Genomic DNA, 27,236 nt, shown 5'->3' with positions numbered 1-27,236 from the left:
GCTTCTCAGGTTCAAGTAATGGCTATTGGAGCACAGTTTTTTCTCACCCAGCAGAGACCCCAACGCCCAGCGGTGCCCCAGTGCCGTGGGGGTGTGAAGCCTCTGTCTGGGGATCAGGCACCCTCCCACTGCAAGTCTCGCTGAGCTGAAATGACTCTGTTAGGCTTTGCTGCTTAAGCTGAAAGTGCTTCTGACAGTTCAAGCTAGCCTATCCTCTCTACTGTTAGTTACTGGGTGTATCTCTGTATGGATGGGAAGAAGTGTTTAGTGCAGTAATTCTGACTCTCTCCAAACCTGGAGATCAAACAGTCCATTTATTCTTGATACTGGAAGTCTCCTTACTCTCCTTCAAAGCCGGCCGTGCTTCCCTCCCCGGGTGAGGGCCCTACTCGTCTCACATCTCCAGCCAGAAGCCTCTGCAGGGCAGTTTCCACAGGGACAACTTCTTGGTCTGGCTGTTCTCTCCGGACCTGATAAGCCAGGCCAAGGTAGGTATCTAGCGTCTGGTCATCGATGTCAGGATCGATCGTGCAGAAGGCGGTCTTCAGATCATCCGCGCTCACCTCTCTGTTCAAAAACAACTCAGTCACTGCTCTGCTGTGGTATGCGAAAGGAATATTTATGTATTTGTGCCACAGTGAGAATCCATGCTGCTTGAATTGCAGAGCAGAGATGTCTTTGGATACAGTTATCTCTGCCTCTGCTAGTATCCCTTTGGTTTTTAAATATGCATGTAATAAAGACGGCTAAGTACTAAATTTCAAACTGAACAGAAGTTAGGAAATGTTAAACTTGTGATAACCGGGGAAGACCTTAAATTCACTCTGTTGTGCGCTGTGATATCCTTTGTTACAAAACTACATCTTCCTTGCTAATTCAGGGCCCACGTTGGACAGTACTTAACTTCATGGGCATCTGCCCATCTTCAGTGTTCTCCCCAGTGCTCGGCACCCGGCACCAGGCTTTCTTCCTATGCAGTAACTGCCTCTTGTTTGTCTTGTGTTGAGGTGGAATTATTTCTTTAAATCTGCAGCTGTCAGTCCTGTTCACTCTTCCCACTCCTCAGAACCAACATCTGAGGATGTAACAGGGTTTTACTGCTGGTTTTGGAGAGCTGAGGAGTGTTGAGACATGAGACTTCAAGTGCTGAAGGGGATTATTGGTACAACCAATCTACCCTCCTCGCTGCTGCCATATCCGAGTCCTGTGGGCCAGGAACTGACGCTGTGCAGTGTTCTGCAGAGCAGGACTCAGCCAGATTTTGGTATTTACTGCAATATTCACAGCCAGGGCCCTCTGATAACGCAGGAGGCCCTGCGCTGGCCACGCGCTCCTGAGGCCACAGCGGGGTTCCCTCTGCACGCACTGTCCTGATCTGCTCTCCCCATCGGCCCCTTCCCTCCATACTCACATTAAAGCTCCCAGCTTGTTCTTCAGCTGTCTCAGGTACTCCTGCTTCTCCCTGACATACTGGTTCCTGAGCTTTGCCACGAAAGGTCCAGCGTTCCCCTCCTCATCCTGAAAGAAATCACGGGGGTGTTAGCACTGAGCATGTGTTCCAGTCTGGACAGGAGCTGCCCCCAACGTGTATTAAAAGAACTCGGCTCTCCTAGAAATGGAATTTCCACGTGAAAAGTGGAGTTAAAGAGAGAGAATACGGAAGAAAAACTATCGCAGAAAAGGCACAAACTTGCGTTGCTGTTGTCTACAGATGGCCTTCGGGTGTTAGAGCTTGTGGTGGGCGCTGCAACTTTGTTACTCTGATAAACCTAGTTAGTCTGATAAAACTAGTTTAAGTCCTAAATTAGGCTTAATCTGAATCAAAAGGAAAACTTAAGTAACATCAGCTTACTTCTTTGAATAAGGATATGTAGTCGATGAGGTCTTCAGTGCTGTCCAGCTTGTACCTGCTGGCATCCACCAGTTCTTGGACTGACTCTTTCCTTTTCAGAGGAAAAGCTTCCCCCACAGCCGTGCTGTATGGAGACAGGCCGTATGGGCAGAAGTGCGTATGCTGTACAGTACCAGCACTTAACCACTGCCAGCGCGGCTGGCTGGTTTTTAGCCCACCAGTGTGTGCATGTATTCCACGGGCCAGACCTTCAGAAATTCATTGCTTTCACAGGAAACACATTTCAAGAAGCACGTGCACCTCCAGACACCAAAACAAGGGCAAAGCTTTCAGCAGAGCTCAGGACTCAGGTGAGCGTTGGATGCTAAGCTGTGTAGGAAACTCAACGCAACCGTGAATACGAGCGGGTTAGCTGGTGGCCCACGCCAAATTGGTCAGTGTGTCTGTACCAGAGCCGCATTCCCCGCTAAGTGCTGGAAATGGCTGGTGCTTCTCTTCTGGGCTACGGCCCAAAGAAATGCGGTATTTAGTTTCACTTATAAAGGCACAGCTGACTGATTAACTGGGAGAAGATTGACCAACCTTGCACCTGTAGCAAAATTCACAGAAATGCTTTGTGACCTATCGCAGGAGCTCGTGGGAGCACTGCGTGGGGTCCCGTGTCCCCTCAGGGAGCGTGGCAGGGCGCCGGGGCTGCCACCCCGTCCCACCGCAGGTGCGAAGCCCCCCCCGTCTGCTCTCAGGCCTCTTCAGGTGCACTACTCAAAACCTGCGGTATTCACGTTATCCTAAACCTAATGCAGAGGTTAACAAGTACAGACTTGCTAGAGCTGTCCGCACAGGAATTCAAAAGAGAGAAAAATCCTCCTCCCCTGGCTGCGCTGGCAGATGAGCAAAGCAGGCAGACGCAGCACATCACAACGTCTGACGTGGGCCAGACGCGGGCAGAGCTCGGCGAGCCACAGTCGGCCTCTTGCCTGAACTGCTTGCTGGTCAGGGATCCGCTGTTTGAGCTGTCGCAGGCCGCCAGCTCCTTTTGCAGGTTGGAAATCAGCTGGTTCTGGCCGTGGTACTGTTCTTCACCGACCTGTGAAACAGGGAAGGCTCACAGGTCAGTAACCGGCCCTTCCGTTCCTTGGACTGCCTTCAAGAGGGAAGCAAAACTGCAAAAGGTCTGTGCGCGCTCCTAAAGCAGCTTTTACCTGAGCGGCTTTTAGCAATTTACAAATAATTAAGCAAGCAACACAGCGGCTTGCAAGGGTGGCTGTTCACAGTGGCTTCTTGTTAACACCTTGCTTTGTTAAACCTCAGGTGCAGACGCACACCCTGGATCCCCCAGAATGGCGGCAGCCTCCCTGCCCGGAGGGCGGCACTTGGTCCCAGCCACTTCCCCATTGCCAGGCAAGTATAAGAGGACCTGGGGGGGCTACGTGTCTCTGTGTTACAGGAGGTGGAAAGATGTGGCCGTGCAGCCGGAGCTCTCCAGCTCTGACACGGTGCTGGGGAGCGGGGAGCCAGGCTGCCAGGGCCTGCACGGTGCTGCAGTTCAGAGATTGTGTCCTGGTCTCCACAAACACTGCGCAGGGACCGTGAGCTGTCTCAGGAAAGACCTACTGAGAGAAAGAGCCTGTATGTAAGTCTTGCAAACAGACTTGCCTCTCATCGGAGAGAGCAGATAGGATGTGACTGAAGTGTTTGAAAGAAATGGAGACTTCTAGAAGCTCTGCTGGGAGCAGTAAGAGCCTGCCATGTCTTGCACGGACAGGATTCCCTTCCCTAGCGTGTGTCAGCGTTTACTTTTATTGTCATGAGAAGGTGCAGCTTCCCCGGGGGAGGAGCGGGAGGTGAAGCTGCTTTGCAGAGGAACTTGCCTGCTGCCTGTCCCAGCAGGGGTGTCCGGGCAGGGGTGCGGCTCTGGGTTGCGGGTTGCCTACCTTCCCCGTGAGTACGTCATAGAACGAGCTCAGGACGTGGTTCGATCGACAGAGTCGCATGTTCTCGTAGAGGGTGTAAGACCATTCCATGGCAGCGGCATCTCCGTACTTCTTCTGGAGGTAGCTGAGAAAGAACTCGGGAAGACTGGATCGCTTCCCTGTCTGTGGATAACAAGTGAGTAACTCCCATAAGCAGCAGAACTAAATAAAACCTGCCCATTTGGTTCCAGCTGTTTGTGTATAGGTGTCTATCTTTTGGGGATCTCACACAGTGCTAACACAGGGCTAATGCTGGAGTCTTCAAAATGTTTCTCCCAGGTTTGTTCTCTAAATGTGTGTAAGCTTACAATGAAGCTCTTCTGTTGCTGAGGCCACTGATGATGTCTCTCTTCTCCTACCTATTTTTGTGAAATACATAGGAACTTGCTACCTGTGAGGCGCTACCCCTGTCAGATTTAGCTGAGCTTGGCTCATGGGTTGAGAAATGGAAGCAGTTACTGGAGAAAAGTAGAGTCAGACAGTGATTGCAGCAACCCTATTTCCCCAGGAAACCAAGCTGAAAGTGAAAGACAGCTGCCATTAAAAACATTAAGCCATTTAGGGCTGATCTCAGAGATGTTTCTAGGCTTCTAGCTCAAGAGAAGAAATCTGTAAAGTGACTCTGCCTCTCTCAAGGTTGCTCTCGTATGACTGAGGCACAGTAACAGGGCTTGTCCAGTATCTGGGGAGATGCTATCATACTTGTCCCTAACATGGCAAGAATTAAACAGCCACTTTCATTCTCTTTTTGAGTCTTGTATCGCTCCAGACAGGCAACCATAACGTCTGCCTCAGCACAGAACACGCACCTCACCCCTTTGGCCTCCAGTTGTCACCCCAACCCACCCTGGACAAAGACGAGGAAATACTTCGGGGTTTGTGTAACAAAACCAAAGCACTTTTATATTAATTCATTTATCAATATAAATTATTTTTTGTCCCTGCTCCTCGTTTTTCCTGCAGTGCCACCTGTTCCTCTCTCCCACGGGCACAAACACTACGAAGTGTAATAACGGATTGACATGGATTAAAATCAACCCAGCAAAAAACCCTGGCCTTGCTTTGGCTGCACGGGTGTCGCTGAGGTTCCCACCACCTAAGAACAGACACTGCATAGTCGTGATGGCATGTCGGTCTCCAGAGCACCATCACAGCCCAGAGGAGCAGCGGTCAGGCTAGCTAAGGTCTCAGACTCACGAGCATGGCTGATTTAGCTCAGGGCTGACTGCTGCAGAGGTTCCTCCCCTGGGCACCCTGCCTTGTGGAGGAATCTTCAGGGACAGCTCAGCTGCTCTTGCTGCTCTTGCTCTTGGACCACTGCAGTTTACAGCCCCGGACATCAAAGCAACCAGTGCTGACTTCTGATTTCCTCCAGATTTGCAGTGGTGGCTGGGCATCAGCCGCTTCATGAGCACTCAGCTGTCCCGGGAGCAGGAGCTGCAGAAGAAGCCTCTTAGGCCTGGGATGGAGCTACTCCAGTTATCCATGCGACACTGTCCTAATTCATGAGCCAGATCCCTGGGGAGCCCTGCCAGGCACAGGGTTACTGCCCGCTGAGGCGGTTTGTTCTTACAATGTTTTATGCAGCTCGATTAGATGAAACACTAGGCAGGACATCGGTGAGACCCTGGCTTCCCAAACTGGACTGACTGTCATAGCAAATGCTGTTTGTGGAGAAGGAAAATGGGACAAACCTGCTGTTCTAGTGCAATTTTCTCCTTCCAGACATCCTTTAGGATGTTCACCACATCCCTCTTAGTCAGCTTTTTGTTCTTGACTTCACCTTCATACCTCAGATACACGGGCACCTTGTCACCTTTGCCCTAAGTAATGGAAAAGAAACACAGATATAGGTAAGTCACTCGCCTCACTGGCAGTGATGCAGCACCAAAGCCATGTTCTCAGCATCTAAAGCCATTAAAATGAGTCATTTGTGTGGGTCTCATTCCCAGTACTATAAAACACATCTGTCAGCACCTCTGAAGTGTGTCTCAAGTGCTCCAGGGTGGAAAAACTGGGACTGTGTGAGAGGTTCTGCCCAGCAAAAATGGAAGAGGAAAGATCTTCCTTGGAAATATCTTCCCGGAATGGCAGGGCAAACAGTTCAAGCGTCTGGAAAGGCTGAGGAAGAGGTGATGAAGGACCAAAGAAATGCTACTCTGTCCCTGAGAAAACCTTTGGATACAGTTATGCTTGGTATGATGTGAAGAATCCTTGTCCCTGTATCATTTCCTGATTCCCCCACGTGCTGGGGTGCAGTGCAATGGGACACTGAGAGTCGAATTAACTTCCTGATGCCACAAAAAGTAGTCATTCCCTGCTATGTAGTCTTGCTTCTTACTCTTAGTCATTCTAGTGCTTTGTCTGTGTTCATCTCATCAGCAGAGAACAAACCTGGGAGAAAACAAAGACTGCTCTGCTGGATACTTCCCTGTTGCTGCAGCCGGTACCGGGGGTAGGACAGGGGAGAAGGGCAAGGGTTTTCAGCAGCAGGAAGCTGTTAATTTGTCTCAACCATATAATGGAGCATTAATAAGGGGCTCTGGCCCACTAGTACTACCTGCGTGTCTGATGATTCATTGTAAAGCGTGGCTACTTCAGCTGTGTCTTCAATATGCTCACACTCAGTTTCAGCTTTTCTGTTGCACCTGAGTTTTCCTAGCTTTAAAGTTTTTGGTGGTTACACTAATGGGAAGGTGAATGTTGAAGATACCAGGCATGAAAGCAATTCTTCCACCTTTCTAATGGATATTTATTGCCAATTAATCTCAGTGAAAACAAGCAGAGAAGAAAGCTTACACATACCCATCCAGGGAAGCCATTTATCTCTTTTAGCGCTCCTGTTCCTATTTCTTCCAGAAGCACGTCCACTAGCTGATCACTGGTCTTCCCCTCAGCCAGACAGCCCCACCGGTCAGCTCCACCAGCAATCACCTCTGCAACAGCAAAAAGACGCTGAGCTGCTAGAAGAGGAGAATGCACCCACGCATACCGGTTTTGAGTGAATCCACTGGGAGCCTTAGGATAGACACAGATCGCAGACATCCAGTTTCTCTCCTAAGATGTCTACGGCAACATGGAACACGCTGCAAGCTCCTCTCTCTCAGCCCACTGCCTAAAAGCCTAGGAGAAAACGGGGCCTTGCAGGTACGAAATGCACCATAGCGAAGTGTTTAAAGATGAGCTGCCTTAAGCAAACCACTGCTGAATACATTTGGCACCTGAACACTTCGCCCAGTTTGGCCGGGGTGTGCAGTTGTGCTGAACTCGCTGGAGTTCAGCGCGGAAGTTGTCTCGCTCTTCTGCAGTCTCTCTGTGGATTTCCAGCAGTGTTTCGTATTCCGTATGGAGCTGATCAAAATCCTTCTGCAGAGTCTTCGTCTAAAGGGTACAGAAAGGAGGATTGTAACAAACTAACCAGAGTAACAGAAATTTTTTGTTGTTGTCAGACGGCTCCGGTGAGCAGTCAGCGTAGTCCATAGACTTACAGAGAGCTGTCCCTGGCTAATCGCTTCTAGATCAGAAGAAAAATAAATCATTTATTAAATTTTATTGTTCCCATTCACAAAAACTTCTGGCAAAACATGCCAATGACCCTTTTATGCCTTTTTTTGTGTTTAAAAATAGATCTTAATGCACTAGGAGAGAGCAAGAGAAACATAGGGTTTTGTTCTAGAAATTTTTACATGCATCCCCTTCAGATCCACTACACTTTATTTAGAAAGTGTTTCTTTTTTATATGATTTACCTTTGTTCTACTACTACAAAGGTATATCATGATTCAGAGGTAACCACAGCTCTCGTCTGGGTTTTGAGGGCTGTGTCTGTATTTGTTATGCCACGGTGTAGGGACATGAACAGCGGAGCGAGCTGTGCTGGTCAGGGACGGGATGGAGCTGCCAATGGCCCAAGTGCATCTGGGAAGCACAAAGGCGGGGAGCACTTTTTTGCCTTAATGGAGGTTTTCATCCATCCCTCTCCACAGCTGTGCCCTAACTACGTGATGGCATCCAACGTGTTCTCTTTTCATCCTCCTTCTAGAGATCAGGTCACTGTCACTGCCACTGCGGGGTTGGAAGCAGACCCCATCCTGGCCACTGGTGGGTGTTATCCCTTCGCTGTCCTGCGTGTGACATGGCATTGCTCCTGTGCATCTCCAGCGCAAGCCAAGCAAACATTTATTCTGGAAAGGCAGCAAACAGATAGAACATGAGGAACGTTGTCCAGTTCTTTCACAGCTGGAAAATGCATTGGTCAGCCCCGTAGTTGGGTTGATGACCTTGGAGTTTCAGTAGGCTAAAGAAGCCATTTAACACTACTGGAAAAGGCAAAAACCCACCTAGACAGATAAGCATTAGTAGCCCAGCAGTAGTTTCAGTTAGCCATGGTTTGGACAAAACTGTTCAATGTATGTGAGGTGAACCTAGTTCATTTATTTATATATATGATGACTTCAGGCAGTAGTTCTCAAGCTGTAATCTGTGGGCTCTTGGTGGTCTGTGGGCCATTATTGTTTTTACTGTGTTAATTAATTTAAAACGATATTAAGGGTTTGTGATGGTATACTAATTTTGAGTGCTCTGGCAGTATGAGATTCCAATAGATAGGGAACTTTTGGGGATTAGAAGACAGTGGCTTTTCACGTATGTACAAAACCCAAAGAAATGTCCATAGGTAAGCTGTAGGTTTACCGAGTTCCTATCCCAACCTGTGTTGTTGATACAGAAGCATCATGTTATGTTTGTATTTATGTCGTATAGCTTGAAAATTAGGAACCTATGCTCACCTCCTCAAGTAAATCAGAGTATTTTTTCTCCAGTGATTCAAAATCTCTCCTGGACACATCATCTCCGTAGTCTGCTATCATTGCGTTCAGCTTCACCTGGGTTTTTGTGAGGTCCTGCCGAGCTATCTTTAATGCCAAAGTTAGCTTCACCACATCTTCACCCTTGACGTCTTTAAACAACAGGCATTGATGAAAGCCCATGACAGTAAAATTGCAGTTGTAGTTTTCTAAATGGTCTCTTAAGCTTTTAGACCACATAACCTTACAAAGTGTCAGCAAGAGCTGAATGGGTGTAGACTATTATTATTAACGAACTGCAAGTCCAGGAGTATGCAGTGTTCACATTCCCACCCCCTGTCTTGCCTCCTCTCCCACGCACACATACATATTCGAAGGCTCAGCCTTGCTTTTGATTAACAGAAAGGCTCACAGGCGGGGAGGGCCTTGCACAGATGCAATGGCTACAGCCGGCGAGTCAGAAGCAGTAGCACTATGGGTGCCTGTGACCAGGCTGTGGATCAACAGAGTAACCTCTGTGCCAGGTATTTGTGGCACCCGAATTTCAGCAGTTTTGTCTGTCCTTGTGGACAGGCACAAAGCAGGCAGCTGTGGCTGGGTGAGACGTGCTGGAATCAAAAAACATAAGGAAGCTTTGCATTGGGCAGCTCCCGCCTTCAATTTACCTGTTGTGCTAAGCAAGAGCGTATGAGAATACAAGCAACCACTTACTGAATCAGCTCAGACTGTGAGGTACAGCCCTACCTATTCCCTTTCCTACCTGTTTATGGACTTTTCGGCCATGAATTTGCCTAACTTCTTTTAAGAATCAAAGCAGATCTGAAGATATTTCAGGGATACTCTGAATTTTTGCTGCAATGCTGTACCCATAGATGTGCATTTGGGTCTCTGTGCAGGACAGGTTCTTACAGAGATCCTCTTTCTCTACCTTGGACTGGGTGACGTGTCACGTCCAGCCGTTCATTATGCATATCATTCAGTTTTGCTAGAAGCAGTTTGCAGGCACCGTGCTCATTGAGATAGCGAGCATACTCCTCAGCCACGCTTGTCCGCAGATGCTCCACCTGCAGGAAACACAGGCTTGAATTGGTCAGGAGCATGGCATCAGCGGGAACTCTTGGACTGGTTTGGTGGGTGTAGAGCAGAAACTAAGGAGCAGAGAGTGGGAAAAGGGAAACAAAATGGGAAGAAATGGAGCAGGAGAATGGGCAAGAGACAACACTGTAGAAAAGGATGGACTGGATGGAAATATGACAGAAGAGTTCAGACTCGGATGTAGTGTGCAAAAGGGTGCTCCATCTGAATGTTTAGCCTTCTAGAGAGCGAATTATATACATTTCGTCATCTGAGTTACACCATTTCTCTGTTGTAAGCCCGTACCTGGAAAACCTTCCGGCAACTTATTTTGTCCCTGTTGCTGGTCACACAGGAGAAAAAAAGCTGCTACTCTTACCAATTTACTTCACTGGTGACAGAAATGTATCTTGGATGGCAACATGGGATTGTATTTGTGCTGTATTTTTAATTATTTGTTGTAGTTTTTAATTGCATTTTAAATTAGTGGCAAAGTAAAACTATCAGAAATTTGGAAGAAGAAGAACTGGGATTATGTGTAGAACCATAGCTTATTTCCATGATGTGCATTTCATTACGTGATCACATCCCGTCACTGCCAACGCCTGCCTAATCTGCTGGATAGGGAATGAATCAAGATGGTGTTTTACTTGTTGCTCAGAAGACAACCAGTGCCTCGGGGAACTCTGACTATTCTGATGAGAATTCTGTTGTCTCATAAAAATACAAGCCCTCTGTAGCAATGCTGTTTTGCCTGTGTCCCTACACCACCATAGCTACAACCGTGCTGCCAGCAGCACACAAGTCAGCAGCTTATGTGGATCTTTCCAAGGAATTTTTGAATATCTAACCACGCCACAGTTAGAATATTTGAATGCTACCTCAAAAATGGAGTTCTGATTTTAGCAGAATTATTTTTCCCAACCTCCTTCATCCAAATTGCAAAACTTAGATAGCCCAAAATACAATTTGGGTTCTGGGCTCTATTCTTAGGTAAGCCAAGTATAACTTGACATAAATTCTCAGTTGCTCCTTTCAGAGAAGGTTCTTTATGGCTCTGTGGAGCACTGAGGCCTGTGAGTACCAACAAGTGGAACTGGCTAGTTCTAGGGCTGCAAATGGAAGAGGTATCTACGAGCATTTTGATCTAGCTAGTGAAACCAAAACCTCTAAGGTTCACCAAGTGCCAGCTGGATGAATAAGGGGCCTACATAGTCTGTCCTGAAGCTTGTTCTTCTTCACCTTCACCACTTAAACTTAGTACTTAAACTAGTGGATGAAAGCAAGCTCTGGTAGGGTTCCTCATGCTGTTATCACACCTCTGACTACAGCAGAATTGCTGTGTAACAAGGACAATTTGTTTCTTCCTCCTGCTCATTTTTCACCAGGAGGATAGTACAACCCGGGGACAGGCTGTTCAGGGAGGTGGAGGATCACCATCCTGAGAAGATCTCAAAACTCAAGCCAGACAAGCTCATGGCTGATCTGATGTAACATAAGCAATTGTTCTGCTTCACATGGGAGGCTGGGCTGGAGACTCTAGATGTTCCTTCCAATTAACGCTTCTTTGATACTTCCTGAATTAGCTACAGTAGCTGTCAGGGCCCCAAGAACCTTAATTGTCCTGATCAGTCTCAGTTGGACCCTCCACCCACACACCATTTGTCTGCAGCCAAGGAGCTCTGTTTAAGCTCAGGCTGAGGCTTTTGGTCTTTGTTGAGCTACGTTGTAGGTGTATCTGCCTCCAGTCCTGTCTCTGTATCCTAATGGACCTTGGACTGATGTTGTAGGTAGCTCTTCTCCTGGATGGACCCCTTTGGGTGTCTGTGGCGGTTTTGTCTCCAGTCCTGACTCTGGCCCTGTCTCCTGCTGCTCCTGAGTGCTTGCTTCCCCCCCGCCACCATGGCTTAAATGCCTCATCTGGAACTGCTGAGGACGACTGCTGCCGGCACCTTGCTTGGTGCTGGGAGGCTGTGCCCTGGTTGGTGGGGCTCTGATGGCGTTGCAGTCACCCTCAGCTCCTGGCTCCTCCTTTCTCATGCAGCAGCCCTGCTCTTGTTGCTCTCCAACAGCAGTGTCATTTCAGCCAGAGTAGCTGAAACGGTTCAAGAACTGTATAAAGTGGTAATTTAAATTGGAAAGACTTAACTAATCTTGCCTACAGATATCAACGCGACGGCACCGGCAGTAAGATGAATGATACAGATTTAAAGATGCTAAGGGTACAGTGTCGTAAAAGTGTGCACGTATTTTTACATAAGAACTTAAAACATTAGTACCAGGAAGATATTTATTTCCTCCCCGCTTCAGATGGAAGAGCCAGATGGGACAAGAGATACAAGTGAAGACTTCTGACAGCGGCAGCACAGCCTGTCCCAAGAGAACAGGATATTCTCTGGAGCTGGCCAAGATCCAGCTTCACCACCGCGCCAGATGTTCAGTGCCTGCTCCAGAACTTCACTGGCATCAAAGGACGAGCGGCTGGGAGGTAAGGGATCAGATGTATAAAATATATCCAACTGAAGCTGGGAAACATTTGACTCATCATTGTCTAATTTACCTGAGTCTGAAGAGAATTCTTTTCTTCCTTCATGTTGTCAATGAACTTTAACAAATGTTGTTTCTCTTGCTTTAACATATTTATTTCATCTTTCTCCTTTTCCTGCAGTGCCAGTATCTGCCGGGTGCACTCCTCGGAGACAGTTGTGACCATAGCCTTCAGGGGCTCGAGGGTACGAATTGTCTTCTTCTGATGAGCTAAAGAAAGCAGAAGTGGGATCTCACAATGAGCAACAAAGCCTGAATTTTACTCAGCTGGGCTGTTGGATATCCAACCGCAAAACAGTGCTGGTGGGAAGTGGGACAGAACATGGAGCCTTTACTGCTTGGCCTGGTAGTGTCTAAGGACCGGGAGCAGTATCTTTTGGGATTATATCCTGTCGTTTATCCAGCTGTGCATATGAACTTCATAAAGATTTCTGATTTCAGCTCTGCTATTTATCCTGGTTTGGAAAACAAAGGATGAACAGTATTTTATTTTGTTTTCTTGAGTACTTAATGTTTTGATAAGATATAATGAGCACTGGTGGCTTTGTCACGTTTCACTAGGTGGGAAGGTGTCACCATTTAAGCAGGGGCAGCATATGGGGCTAAAGACAGCTGGTAATTAGCCATTCACACTCTTTTGTGAAGGCACATTCTTCACGAACTTCGATCTGCTTTCTTGTCTCCAAATGCATGGTCTCATGCAACCTTTTATATACGAATTTGTTGTCCACCCACTCTCCCCTCTTTTTAGGTATGCCTTGACCTATCTTCTTTTGCCTTTCTCTTCAGTACATCTAGTAAAGGACTCACGTGTTCTTCTTGGCTTTCTCTGCTGTAACGGTGCTTTTCATTCTCAGCTACTTCCCCTTTGACCTGAAAGTTTTTCTTAAAGATGTTTACCTGAGGAACCTAGTGACAGTACTTTACTTGGGTCCCACATCCTCGTTACAGTTATATGGTAGAATTTCATCTGATGCCACCTCCTTGGTGCAGAGCCTTGTTTTTATGACTAGATGGAATTCCACCAGAAGAACAAAATGATCAAAGACAGGATATGGTGTGATTCAAATGAGGCTGTGAGCAAGCCTTATTTTGTTTGTGAATAACTGCATTATTCAGCAACCAAAACTGTTCACTCCCTCTCCTGAACAGAAGGATAGAAATGCTGGTGGATGCTGAATAATCTGACTTGGAGGTTTTTTCCTCCTCAGTAAAACCTGGTAGTAGTATTTATGTACAAATACTATGCAACAGATTTTACATTTTAAAAGTTAAAACACATACATAAATCTAAGAACAGGAACTACTTTTCTTATTACGCTTGGGTGTGAATTTCCTTCCCATGCTATAACTGTACCAAAGGTTTTGCAAAACTTACTCATTATGATACTTGTAGCAGGACAAGAGATGGCGGAAATTAGAGCATTAGCACAGGAATTCTGCCACTGTGCTGTTTGGTTGCTCAGCGTGACCATGTTAAAACTTCAGCAAACTTGTTTCGAGGCAGAGTTTCAGCGTTTCACAACTGACTCCTGACCACAAGCAAACCCCTTTAAATTAAGTGCAACAGTATTTTAAATTGTAGCTGGCCAGTATGTCAGAAGTTAGGGCACAACTCGTTGGCTGCCAAAGTGATTCTTTCTTTCGTGGACGCTGGCCAGCGCCATCTGAGAACGTTAGCTCTCTGATGACCTCTCATAACTCTCCCCATGCCAAGAAAGGACAGACGTTCTCCCATTGGGAAAGAATTCAGGCTGTGGTGCAGCTCGTTGCACATACAGAATTGCTGGATGGACCCAGAGGTCTTAGCACCACAAAGGAGTCAATGTGAAGGCCCTGTGGACAGAGCAACCTGAGTATTATTTTGATCAAGAAATTAATTCAGCTGTGGATAACATCACCATAAAGACCTGCCCTGTCACTTAGCTTTGTCTCAAAGGAGCTCCCAGCAACATAACCTTTATCTCGGATCAAGGTAACAGCCGTAGCGATTTGATGGCTCTCTTCTCCATAGTGCTATGTTCCAAATTCTGCTTAGTCCCTTCACATCCATGTGGATTTACTCAGAAACAATGCCATAAAGCCTCAGTACTGGCTCAGCACAACCCTAACGCCCAAAGGAGCTACAGCTGCAGTTGTATGTCCAGTTCTGGCAGAAGACACGCAGTTGCAAGCAGCCGGTGCAGGCTGCACATCCCTGTTCCCATCAGAGGTGGCTGCCTTCTCTGGTCTGCATGCCCAGCTATGCATGTGCTAGCTACTTCAAATGTCGTGCTGCCAAAATGACGCAGCTGAATGTACAGCGTAAGCAGTACAGTTTTAGGACAACATTTAATAATACTTTTTTTTTTTTTTTAAACCAGATTATTATGTTGTAATGCTAGCAGATTTAAGGGGAAAATCCACCCAGCAGTGGGTGCAGTGGTGAGCACCTTAAATATCATATAGGCTAACCTAGTACAGGATGGCAGAAAAAACAGAGTAAGACATAGCTGCTAAATCAGACTAACAAGATAATATCCAGTTGGCTGAGAAATACAATGCTGTGGTGTAAAGGAGGTTTAGTTACAGTTTCAAAGGGAGCTGAAATGCTACAGATGGAGTATGCTTGTTAGGTGGAGTGATGAGACATCTCTCTAAGCAAACTGTTCCATTTATCTGCACCTTAAGACTCCAAGCGCTGTAGTGAGGGACTATAAACAGAATATAAAATTATGACGTTAGGAGCCCTCAGAATGGCCACCTCTCACAGATTTTAAAGAAGTTGTTTGTGTAAGAACAGTCAGACATAATTTAAGAATAAAGATAAGTGCTTAGGAGTACAGTTCTACAAATCAGTAAATTTCCTTCTTTTTCTCTTTGTTTTGTACTCTTTCTGCTCTCAGACACTTGCTTTTGTCTCTTCCCTAGCACAGACACTTCCGTGAGCAATTCAACTCGCTAAACCAACAGGAAACTTTGCAGCTCATGGTCTTTGTTCCTCCTGCTGGGTGAGTTGACTCAGCTCGTAGAGGTGTCCAGCGAGTGGCAGAGCTGGTGCAGTCTGAGCAGAGGGAGTGCACCGTCAGGACGGGGAAGTGGGACCTTCCCGTTTCTGTGGCCATGAGTTGTTGGGTTGGGTTAGATCACTGCTTCCTTGGCCAGGCAGGTAAGCTGTGGACTGTGCTAGGCAGGGAGAAGGAGGCTTGGAAATTACTTACAGATAACCCCATCCAATACCCCTAGCTAAAAGGGGATGGATGTCATGCAGGCCTCGTTAGCAAGGTAAAATCTGTCATTAGGAAAATGAGTCCTCAATATACAGAAAGATGAAAAAAAAAAAATTCCACTTGTTTTATTCTTAGAGCTTCAAGTACACTTGCTACCATGGCATATTAGTTCACCGGCATTCGGTTGATTCCCAAAAGTAAATATCATAAAAGATATGTTTTGCTGGGTACCCAGCAAAAGACAAAAAGACTTCAAAGAAAAAAAGGGAAACATCACATCCAAACAATATGGAGGAGTCAGTAAATAAATGCTTAAAAAACCCTAGTTTTTTGAGCAGTACAATATAGGCTACAGCACGGACACCAGTAATCTCTCTGGGAGCTGAAGCAAAGGAATGTCTACTAAAGAGTTCCGGAAGGAAACTGATTTTAAAAAAATGGTTTTGTATACTGATTAAAATGGACTTATTGTGGTGGTGCATTCATACCCCCCTTTCTTCCCTAGGCCACTTGTTGATCTGGGCCGCTTGTTGATCTCAGAGATCTCCATGAAACCTGGGCCTTGGTGTATTGAGTCTGGCGGTTGAGCGCTCCTTGACTGTATCAGAAGCTCTGCACAGCTGAGGCTGGGAACGTGCTCCCACTGCCTGGCCCGGGTGTCCAGCAGAACAACACCGAAACCTGGAGAATTTTTTTAGTAATTACCACCTGGGACTGTGGCCAGGATGGGAATTTACGGATGACTAAAGCCAACCATCTTGCGAACCTATAAACGGTGGTCCTGAGTGAGGCCCTTTGAGCTCTCCTGGACCGCAGCGGCTGCACCCAGCATCTCCCTCCGAGTGGGAGCCTCTCAGAGCTTGCGATCTTTCAGGCCTGCGATATTCGGAGGACCACTGGGTCCTGGGTGAGTCCCTTTCGAAGCTCAACCCTTCGCCCGTTGAGAGGGAATGCCTAGACATTCGACGTGAATATTTCTTCACTGAAATCGAGGGGAATTTTTAACAGGTACCTTCTATATATTTTTTTTTATATATATATATATATATATGTTTCTCTGTGTGTGTGAACTAATAGTAAGCATAATCTGTAATTAAGTTGTGATTGTAGTAGACTTACTAACTCACTTTGCAAATATTGAATTAGTTAATGATTAAACGTTACTAAAGTTTGTTAATGATTAGTTGATAATTAAGTGTTGCTAAATTGTGAATGAAACCTAGACTGCTGCCAAACACATATAGTCCCTGAAATATAAAGCCTTAGATGATTTTCCTTTATACGTTCCATCCGTGTAATAAGTAATAGAGTGAACCTTGCCATCGAATTCTATTAGGTCGCACCTTTATAAATCTCTATTAAAATCACTTTCTGCTAATATCTTTGACGGTGATTCTTTAAGCGGCCTCTAAACCACTCATTCGCGACACTTATTCACCTGATTGAAGTATACTGTGCAAAGAAAGATCTTTGTCTGTAATGAGGGACTATGATTAGGTAGCCTAGATAACAGGTACTGGGATAAACAATATATATCCTTTAAGAGACTATCCCAGTAGAAACTGTTGACGTTTGATAGCTGCTGGGTGCCCAGTGTGAAATGAGCTCCTGGTTACAGTCTATTTCTAGCGCTCTGTGATTATTTACAAAGTACTGGTATCACTGCGGCATCTGAATGCCAAGCAAAGTTTAAATCACACTAAGAATGGACAGGGAACAGCCAGTCCAGTTCTCAGCCCTGCCTTGCTGAGAGTAATACAAGCTTCAATTTAACAGAGCAAGTGCATCCAAATATATTAGTACGGTACACTCCACTACAAATGTGATTGTCCCAGAAAAACCTTGAGACACTGCTGTTGCCTGAATGGTGTATGTGATGAAAATTTAAAAAATCTAAAAATCTTAGATCTAAATCTAAAAATCTGAAATATTATAGGAAAAAAACCCTCCAACAACTTCATCTTATGTATGAAGGAAATAGACGTACTGGACCAGAAAGATGGTTTTACCAGTTGACATCTGTTTAGGCTGTTCATCCCATATATGTATCAACACAAATAAGCTCCGTAAGAACACATCTCCATTAGTGTATTTTCCCCACAGGTCAAAGTCCATGAGCTTACCCAAAGTAACTTCATACTCATTCTTTATAGCTGACAGCAAGGGCTTATAGGTCTTGAAGTTGTCTATGAAGAATTCAAAGATCTCTCTGTAGGGCTGAGAGAAGAAAGAGAGCTCGAGAAAACATTCAGTGGCACGTTTTTCAGAATTCAGAGATAGCTGTTTTGTCCAACACAAATGGCATCTAATGACAGTGAGAATAAGTTTAAAAATACTGCTACCACATTTTATTTTGCCTCTCCATCTTTGGTCTGCCATCCCAAATAAGTTCTCTCCCCTGTTGACAGGCACCACAGCATGATGGAGAGCAAACAAACATTTTGGTGGCCAAAGAGAAGCTTTGATCGAGTCTGTCAGGGCACAGCTCCAAAATGAAAATGATGCTGTTCAGATGGAGCTGACTAGAACTCAAGTTACAATATGGATGTAGCGATATGGATGTTAAAGGTATGTAACAAGATCATGTTGCTGCATTTGTTCCCTATCTTGTTAAGTTAAATGGCAAGCTCTGCTGAGCAGAGAGAGTCTCTCTGCAGATGTTGTCCTTCTCAGCAGAATAAAACTTGTTCAGAGACAAAAGTCAAACTCCCGTGTTGTATCTGGGCCGTGGGAAGACTTCATTAGCAATAAGTAATGTTCTCACTGAGTGTACCTCACCATTAAATACCATTAAACATGTCATGTAAGACAGTAAAAAATATTTTCAAAGCATAAACACAGTTATGAGATCTCTATTTTCTCTTGCCATTAGTTACTCTTTGTTTCCCTCCATTCTCTTCCATCTACCACTTTCTTTCCCCGTCACTACAGGATTCCTTTGGGAATGAGAATTTGAATTAATTTGTGCAGAGAAAATCGAATCTAAACTTCCCAGTCGGCATAAATGCTCTAACTGCAGGATATTACAAAAACAGGAGTACCCACTCCTACTCTATCTGTGTTTTGAATTGAAGTGGTGGTTCTCAATGTCTCCGTGAGGCGTATCCTCAAACACTCACAACAAACTCCCCCAGGATCAGAAGCTGCAAATTTTGGGGGTCCTGATTAGGCTCAGGCAAGAGTTAGATGAGAAAACCCCTTCTTGTCACATGCAGAAACCTAACTTTGGAAATTAGAGGTTTTGCAGTGAAAATTTGGGAACCTACACACTTGCTGCTTTATGGGAATCTTCAGAAGTTTAGTGACTAAATTCTGTTTCACATCCATTTTTAGATTACCATGTCTTTTTGAAGGCTTGGGCTTTGATTTGAAAATGGAAACAGTTATAGAAGATGCAGAGAACACAAGAAGATGTGAACAACTCTGTGCCTGGGAAGATCATGGAACAGATCCTCCTGGAAGCTGTGCTAAGGCACATGGAGGATGTTTCGAGACAGCCAGCATGGCTTCACCAAGAGCAAGTCTTGGCTGACCAACCTAGTGGCCTTCTATGATGGAGTGACTACATCAGTGGACATGGGAAGAGCTATCTGGACCTTTGTAAGGCCTTTGACACGGTCCCCGACAACATCCTTCTCTCTAAATAGGAGAGATATGGATTTGATGGGTAGACTGATCAGTGGATGAGGAATTGGCTGGATGGTTGCATCCAGAGGGTAGTGGTCAACAGCTCAATGTCCTGATGGAGGTCGGTGACAAGTGGTGTCCTGCAGGGGTCCGTGTTGGGACCAGTACTGTTTGATATCTTCAGCAATGACATAGTGGGATCGAGTGCACCCTCAGCAAGTTTGCAGATGACACCAGGCTGAGTGGTGCGGTCGACACGCCTGAGGGACAGGATGCCACCCAGAGGGACCTGGACAAGCTCGAGAAGTGGGCCCGTGTGAACCTCCTGAGGTTCAACAAGGCCAAGTGCAGGGTCCTGCACCTGGGTCGGGGCAACCCCCGGTATCAACACAGGCTGGGGGATGAAGGGATGGAGAGCAGCCCTGCCGAGAAGGACTTGGGGGGTACTGGTGGATGAAAAGCTGGACATGAGCCGGCAATGTGCGCTCGCAGCCCAGAAGGCCAACCGTATCCTGGGCTGCATCACCAGCAGCGTGGCCAGCAGGGCGAGGGGGGGGATTCTGCCCCTCTGCTCTGGTGAGACCCCCCTGCAGTGCTGCGTCCAGCTCGGGGGTCCCCAGCACAGGACAGACATGGACCTGTTGGAGCGGGTCCAGAGGAGGCCACAAAAATGATCAGGGGGATGGAACATCTCTGCTATGAGGAAAGGCTGAGAGAGTTGGGGTTGTTCAGCCTGGAGAAGAGAAGGCTCCAGGGAGACCTTATTGTGGCCTTTCAGTACTTAAAGGGGGCTTATAAGAAAGATGGGGACAGACTTTATAGAAGGTCCTGTGGTGACAGGACAAGGGGGAATGGTTTTAAACTAAAGGAGGGAAGATTCAGACTAGATATAAGGAAGAAATCTTTTACGATGAGGGTGGTGAGACACTGGCACAGGTTGCCCAGAGAGGTGGTAGATGCCCCATCCCTGGGAACATTCAAGGTCAGGTTGGACAGGGCTCTGAGCAACCTGATCGAGTTGAAGATGTCCCTGCCCACGGCAGGGGGGTTGGATTAGACGGCCTTTAAAGGTCCCTTCCAAGCCAAACTGTTCTGTGATTCCATGATTCTATATAAACCCAACATGCGAACAACAGCAACCCAACACATAAATGAACTCCTTTCTGTGTAAGTTTCCTAATGTGAGCTGCAAACTCACTTATCCAAAACTACCCATAGGCGCCTACTCTTCTCATCTACTTTTTCATTTGGATGGTCAATTTAAGTAATCCATCTCAGTAGTTGTTTCAAGTCAAGAGAACCTTGTATCAGACCTGTAATTTCAGTTCCTGAGAGTTCTTTTTAGTCAGATCAAGAGACTGCAGCTCTTTCCTTAAGTAGGACTCCAGTTGCTCCAAGTATTGTGGCTTTGGAATGGTGAGAAGGGCCTCTTTATTGCTGCAGAGACACAGGAAAAGAATGGACGCATGGACTTATGTGTCATAGGTATAAGAATGAACTCATAATAAATCATCTCAAGGATCTTGGTTTTCTTCCTACTGCCCATTGCTTCACAGCAGGACTTTATTATTTTCCCTTACATGAGAGAATATGTATGTACTACAGTAAAAAAAAAAAAAAGTATACAATGGCCAATTTAAAATTCCTTGATGAGGCAGGAGACTATTCAAGACATCCTGCTATTACTATTCCTCAGTTTAAGAATCTCATAATGCTTTTTGGTATAAAAAGCCAGGTGGGTGGGTTCTCTGTGGCAGAAAAGAATAACTGCTAATTACGTTATTTGAAATGTGCCAAGGAAAACGGCCATTTGAAAAGAGAACTGATGACATACTATATCTCCTGAGGCTCTGGGTTCCTCAGGAGGTTCTAGGCTAAATGTCTCTTTGATGGATGTTATCATGCATATTTCATATTAAAACCAGCTAGAATTAAAACTAAAAAGTGCAGCTATCCTTATTAATCATCCACAACTGTGCCCTGCAGTCTGTCAGAGCCCTGAGTGCACCAACAGGCTCTGCAACCCCTTCCCCTACCCCTGGGGGTTTAGGTGCCTGTGCTCAAGGGGAGCTGGGACCCCACAGGGTGACAGCAAGGCAACCAGGGACAGTGACCTGCCCAGCACACACAGGACTTGAACAAGAACAGCAGAGCAGGTCCCTTGATGGTGGCCAGGGTCATTCATCGTTCAGTGGTGGTCAGGCAAATCCGCAGTGAGGAGGAAGGTCCGATGCCAAGCTGAGATGTCAAGTCAGCAGGCCAGGGTCAGTGAGGCGCAAGACAGAGATGGCCACACCATAGCTCCGGCAAGAACCAAAGGTGAGCGAGCCTGGGTAAAGGCTTCTTGCATCTCTTTCTCACAGCTCTTGTTACAGCACCTGGTCCCAGGTTACCCACCTGGGCCGTACCAGAACTGATCTTGAGCCCCATGCCCAGGACTGGAGAAGAGCTTGCAGAGCCTGTTGGTGCACTTGGGGCCCTGACAGCATCCTGTATAATGTCGGTCAATGAATCATTAGGTGATAGCATTTTATGGTAATGTTTATACTAAGCATGGCTCGCTATTACATAAATACTTGACATCTCCTATAGAGCTACTAGTCAGAACCAGCAATGTCTTCTCTGTTGTGCTGAACTCTTGTGGGGTAACCCACCGTCATTGTTCTCACTAACACTGGAAGAGGTTCTGCTCTGTAAGGTCTTGACTTTCAAAAACTGCTTCCAGCAATCCTGGAAGGTGGCTTAACCAGTGGCACAGGCTGAACTTACCTAGACTGTCTCTCCTCTGGGGTGCAGCAGGGTTTGTGACTCCTTAGGACAGTCTGCCTGGATGCAAATGCAGGCCATGTGGACCAATGGCCTCTAGCAGAAAGCTGAAAAGATTGAAAGGAAAAAATCCCTTTGCTGTATCTGAGCACTACAAACTCACAACCAAGAGCCAAAATCCAGAATCAATACAACTGCTTATGAGTACAGTCAAATAGAAAGACAAGGGCCGTACTCTGAAACTCTTCTCAGCCAGGACTGACCACACCTAAAAATCAAGTAAACTTTTTTTGTTCTTTGAAGAAATCATCTTCCCAGACTAGTACCATCTGTTAAATACCTCTGAACAACCTCCTGGTAGCTATTGTTCATGCTGCCTAGACTACATGATTGTGGGAAAGAGTTCATATCTTTGGGTCAAAAATGGTTTCTTGGTCTACGCTGGGACCACCGGAAGATAAAGCATCACACAAACAAATCAGAATCTTGCATTAGTCCAGATAAAAACCAAAACGACAGGTTTGACCTAGGCCTTGCTTCCACTAGGGAGTTTTGCACTGGGGTGTGCCCAGTAAGGGCACACTGAGCTAGGTTAACTCACGTAGATTATGAGTTTTAAATGCAGGTTGGTGATCCTACACAAAACAGCTGAATTTGCATCAGTGTAGAACATAATGAAGATAAGGTCTGAGGAACAGTAAAAAGAACACGATGAATGAAATTTCCTTCAGAAACTGTAAGTTCTTCTGAAAGCAAAATCTTGTTATTTTTAAGAGGCTGTTAAATTCTATCTTGGGACTTTCTCAGTATTTCTTTGGGGGGAGAAAAAGCGAGCTGTGCTGGATTGCTCTACTTTATCGTCATTTTTACAATAAACTAATTAGTTTGCAATTGCCCAATACAAATCCATCCCTATTCTGGCTGTAAAATTTACAAGAAATTGATCATAGGCAAACAGGAGGGTTTGACTTTCGAAACCCAAACTTCAGAGTGACCAAGCCTTGAAACAGTTAAATGTAAAGCCTCAGAAGTTTAAATGCCCTAATTTCAGTGCAAGAAGCAGTAAGATTCCAATTTATTGAGTTGAAAATCTTTTGTACAATGAGGAAAGTGCTTACAGAATGTCCCAGCTGTTGGGACAAAACAATGCTTTAAGTTCTTGTGCTAATGTAGCACGCACAGCTTGTCATAGAAGTAGCAGATTTCTGAAATACAACCAAAATGCTAATGAAAAAAAACCCTAAAAATAAATAACATATGACTTTTATAGATCTTAACCTCCCAGTAGTTTGTTGGTATACATGTTCCTGGAATTTATTTTCTCATAATTTGGATATAGATTTTTCCCATGCTCGTTTCTTTTATTTACTAAGACTGATAAATACTTGGGAGCAGATGTTCCTGTAGGGTGCTCTTATCCTATGATTAAACAGCATACGGTCATGTGGTTTCTTTTTTTTAAAAACTATATGGGTCAAATTCTGGCTTCAGTATTTGGCATGTATGTCCACTCAAAAGGTTGCAGCCAAGAACAACATTTATATTCCCCTCCTCTTTCCTCCACCCTTAAAAATGCAGTAAATAATTCACAAAGATGACATCTGAATCTGAAATTCAAGAGTTAGCAGCAATGTATAGATTTTCTCTATACATATTAAAGAAAGATTAAAATGATTAGAACTTGCTTGACTTCCTAAGAGTTTGGGATGGTCCCTGGGCTTCCAGCAAGATTCAAAGTTGACCAAGTTAGCTAAAGTTTGGATGTTTCACTGGAATTCTTCAACTCACCCGAGTCTTCTGTTTCTTGGACAGGACGTATTTCAGACTGTTGGTACGTGTTTGGCAATCTGGAGTCTCAGAGGAAAATTCAGGAGCGGTCCTGTGCAACGGCAAGAAGGAATCATTTCAAACTATACAGAATTAACTAAATACACAGTTGGAGCTTGAGAGTCTGGCTCATGTACACCTAAGGTAATCAGCCAATTATGAAGTGCCTGATGGATGAAAATATCCGATAGGATAATGTACAGGGAGAGACTGATGGAAACAGTTCTGGTGCAGCTGGACTCCAGGATTTGCTACTTGATAACTGGCACAACATTTGGTATCTTTCTCACTGTCCCAATGAGAGCAACCAGGCTGAACCCTGCAGCTGGGCGAGCCTGGTCTTCTGAAGAGGAGAGATTAGAAACAGAGCGGGAAAACCTGTTACCCATGGCTCAAGAACCAGGATTTGGGGTCCCAGAAGTGCCTGCAAAGCCAGTTCTCTGGGGTGGCAGTAATGCCATGGCACAGGTGGCCTGAGAGCCAGTAGAACCGGCAAACGATGGAACAAATATAACCAGAAACTCTCTTTCTTAGACTAGAAACTGGCATGTGTAGGTGAAAGGCCTTTTAAGAAGTAAACATACAATTGCACGTGTATTTTAGGGAAAATGAGGGTGGCTGTGATATAGTAAAGCAACCCAGAGATCACAGTGAATTTGCAGGCGCTGCACTGGCACAACATGACCACACACTCGGCTTGATATCTGAGCATTGGCTTCAGCTGCCAGCACGGTTTCACGCTGGGGTGGCAGGCAGCTCTTATAGCTCCAGCAGATCTAACTCTCCAACCATCCGCTTTCCGGGAGAGGTGCGCATCGGGTGAGCGGGACTAGCTTTCTGGAGTCCACCAAGGGCCAGCACAGCGTTGGGGTGGGAGATCGTATCTGGTGGGCTGTTGGATCTCCCACCCTCGCGTATAAAACGGCAGCCTCAAGCTGCAGCTCTGTAAAACGTGGTAACTGCTGACAGGGGAGGTCCTGTTTCTCCCCCCACCACAACAGGCTCCGGCTGTCTAGGTAGTGTCAGCTCTACGGCACGCTGGGCAACACTCCGAGCTGGTTTAGTTTGCTAATCCAAGGGAAAACCTGCAGTTACCCAGTTTAGACCAACTGAAAACATAACATGCAAGTTCACCCCTCAGTGGGGGAGCGATTCTGCAGCTGGCAGTGAGGATGGAGACGGAAACCCCAAGCAGTTGGGTCAGCTAGCCCAAGGAACCACACCTTTGGGTGAGATCCCCTGAGACACCGTGAGCTGACCTAGCAGCTTACTGCTCTTGAAAAGCCATGCCACCTCCTCCCAGCTGTATCCTGCCGCTCTTTACCTTGTGCTGCTGCCACTGCTCATCAGACCTCTTCGCAAGCTGCTTTAAGGCACTGCCTCAGCAGAAGACTAACCCAGCATCATCATCTTTTAATTTTGCTTAGTCATCACAGACACACAGAAGACACTTCATTCTTGCGAGAAGATTGTACCTGGCACAACGGGCTTTCATGGCACAGTTCCACCGGCATGAGGAAGCTGTGGAAGCTTGTGCTGTGTGCCTGGCTACAGGGAGGCATGGAAAAGCAGCGGCAGCTGGGAGCCATGACTGAGAAGATCAAACTCCGCTGGCCAGGACACTCCAGGAGCAAGGAGCAGGATGAGTATGAAGTGGCACTATGGCCAGAATTGCAGTGTTTTGAAAGTCTCCAATATATAACAGATCATTAAACATACAGTAACGGATGTTTTAGAATCTGAAGGGCACTTTTCGTGTGTTTAAACAAAATAAGGTTCCTAGCTAGCCAGAAATGCATCTTCTTCTTATCTGCAGCTAAACTTGCTACCAGTTTGATACTCAAAGTACTGAGCACTCTTTGCTTCCATGCGCGTTCATAAAAGCCGAGTGCACTTACTACTCAAGACCGTATTTCTGTTTTTTTTCTTGCAGGACAGGATTTTAAGGTAATGGCGATCTTTACAGCCACATCAGTCAGAACACAACCAGCCAGGACAGCTTTTAACTCACCTGACAAAAGCAGGGTCTCCGACTACAAGATGGCCCATGTTTGGAAATTAAAAGGTGCTTGTTCCCAAGCAATCACATTAAGTGAAAAAAAAAGAAGTACCTACGACTTTTCCCATGAGTGGAAATGATTGTTACTGGTACAGATAGCCTGGATTTGGTACTGATGGCTTTTTCAGCATTGTGAAAGCTAGCAAAATTGAAGCAAGAAAAACTTGCTCGTTTGATGAAAGGTACTTCCCAGGAGCGCAAAACATACAACTTCAATATAAGCAAAGTTGCTTTTTCTGTATGTAAATTTTCTTGAATGGATGTAGACTCGGCTGTCCACACTGGAGCGCTCCAGCAGAAAAGGCAGTGATAGCATGCTTTTAGACTACCTGCATCGTACAAGTCTGAGATCTGAAGACAAAAACCTATCTGTGGGTATAAATTAGGCCCTCACTGCGCCAGAGGGAGGCTCAAGACATAGACAGAAAAGTAGGCTTGGCCATGAACACGCCAGAATTTTCCTTTTGAGGCAGCCCAGGCAGTTGTCAGAGCCTCCAACGGGCCTTAATTCCCCTGACCAGCCTCAGCGGAGACCCTCACCCATGCACCCTCTTGTCAGCTGGTCCAAGAGCTCCATTTACAACTACTTTGTAGTTGTAACTATCTTCAACCCTGTCTCCTGGGTGTGCCTTGGACCTACGCTGTAGCCTTGTCTCCAGTCCTCTCCCTGAGCTGCTGGCTCTGGACCACCCATCACTTGGCCTCATCCAGGACTAGCGGTAAGTGCTGCTGGGGAGGGCCTTGCCTGTGCTGCCGGCACCTTCGGCAGCCCTCCCGCCCGCCCTTGGGAGGCTCTTGGAAGGCAGGTAAAGGGTGGCCAGCAGAACAAAGACCCATGTGCTAGAAGACATCATCCCCTTCCAGGAAAGGAAAAGAAAGGAGACCTCTCTGCTTTTCTAACTATTCCAAACTATTCAGACTAACGAGAACAAGGTATCGATGGTAGAGGCAGATGCTTTGACAAGCATCTTTGTAGGGAAAACAACTAGTAGGGAGAGGCACTGCTTTCCAAACTATAAACTGATTATTGCTAACCATAAACAGCAACAATGGCAAAGTAAATACCACAGGAATCACTCGACAAGTTCCTTGCTCTGCTGTGAGCGAGCGTGGCCCTTGCTACAGAAATGTTGTGTCCTGACGTCCCAAGAGCGGCCCGTGAAAGCCTTCCCCGCTGTTTATCTGCACTCCCAGACGGGCTGCTGCGGTGAACCCTGCCCCGCCGCCCCCGCTCTGCTCTGACGCCGGCTCTCCGCGGGCGGGGCGGGTGACAGCGCCCGCGGCCTCCCAGCCCGTACGGGTGGCAGGGCCGGGGAGGCACCACAGCCCCGCGGGAAGGGAAGGGCTCTGCTCGGCTCTCCCTGCAGGGCCCGGACGCCGATGCCTCCCTCCCTCCGGCCCTTACCCGCCCGGCGGAGCGCGGCGCGCCGCCATGGTCCGCACCGCCCGCGCTGTTTACACCCGTCGCCATGGAGACGCTTCCCCCCCCCCCCCCCGC

The 27,236-nt window shown here is 46.4% G+C and overlaps 1 protein-coding gene and 2 long non-coding RNA genes across 3 annotated transcripts; 2 read left to right on the top strand and 1 right to left on the bottom strand.

Annotated features, from left to right (window-relative positions):
• Positions 1-263: 263 nt before the first annotated feature.
• Positions 264-27,209, bottom strand: TSNAXIP1 (translin associated factor X interacting protein 1). The gene is given in 17 exon segments (XM_075160830.1): positions 264-567; positions 1,412-1,518; positions 1,853-1,976; positions 2,830-2,939; positions 3,787-3,948; positions 5,520-5,648; positions 6,631-6,761; positions 7,047-7,206; positions 8,612-8,781; positions 9,558-9,693; positions 12,264-12,460; positions 17,583-17,676; positions 20,400-20,523; positions 21,856-21,959; positions 23,641-23,731; positions 27,144-27,178; positions 27,180-27,209. Coding segments are annotated over 17 exon segments (2,133 nt in total). The 3' UTR covers positions 264-338.
• On the top strand, positions 6,758-12,445 carry LOC142087083 (uncharacterized). Its single transcript, XR_012675324.1, has 3 exons — positions 6,758-6,972; positions 12,014-12,191; positions 12,372-12,445. It is a non-coding gene; the product is annotated as an uncharacterized LOC142087083 (long non-coding RNA).
• Positions 20,496-25,191, top strand: LOC142087085 (uncharacterized). The gene is made up of 3 exons (XR_012675325.1): positions 20,496-21,405; positions 23,665-23,823; positions 25,107-25,191. It is a non-coding gene; the product is annotated as an uncharacterized LOC142087085 (long non-coding RNA).
• Positions 27,210-27,236: the final 27 nt, after the last annotated feature.

Source organism: Calonectris borealis, chromosome 12 (assembly GCF_964195595.1).
Source record: "Calonectris borealis chromosome 12, bCalBor7.hap1.2, whole genome shotgun sequence".
In the NCBI taxonomy this organism is placed as follows: Eukaryota; Metazoa; Chordata; class Aves; order Procellariiformes; family Procellariidae; genus Calonectris; species Calonectris borealis.
The sequence above is the reverse complement of the archived record's forward strand: the minus strand, read 5'-3'. Positions and strand labels throughout refer to the sequence as shown.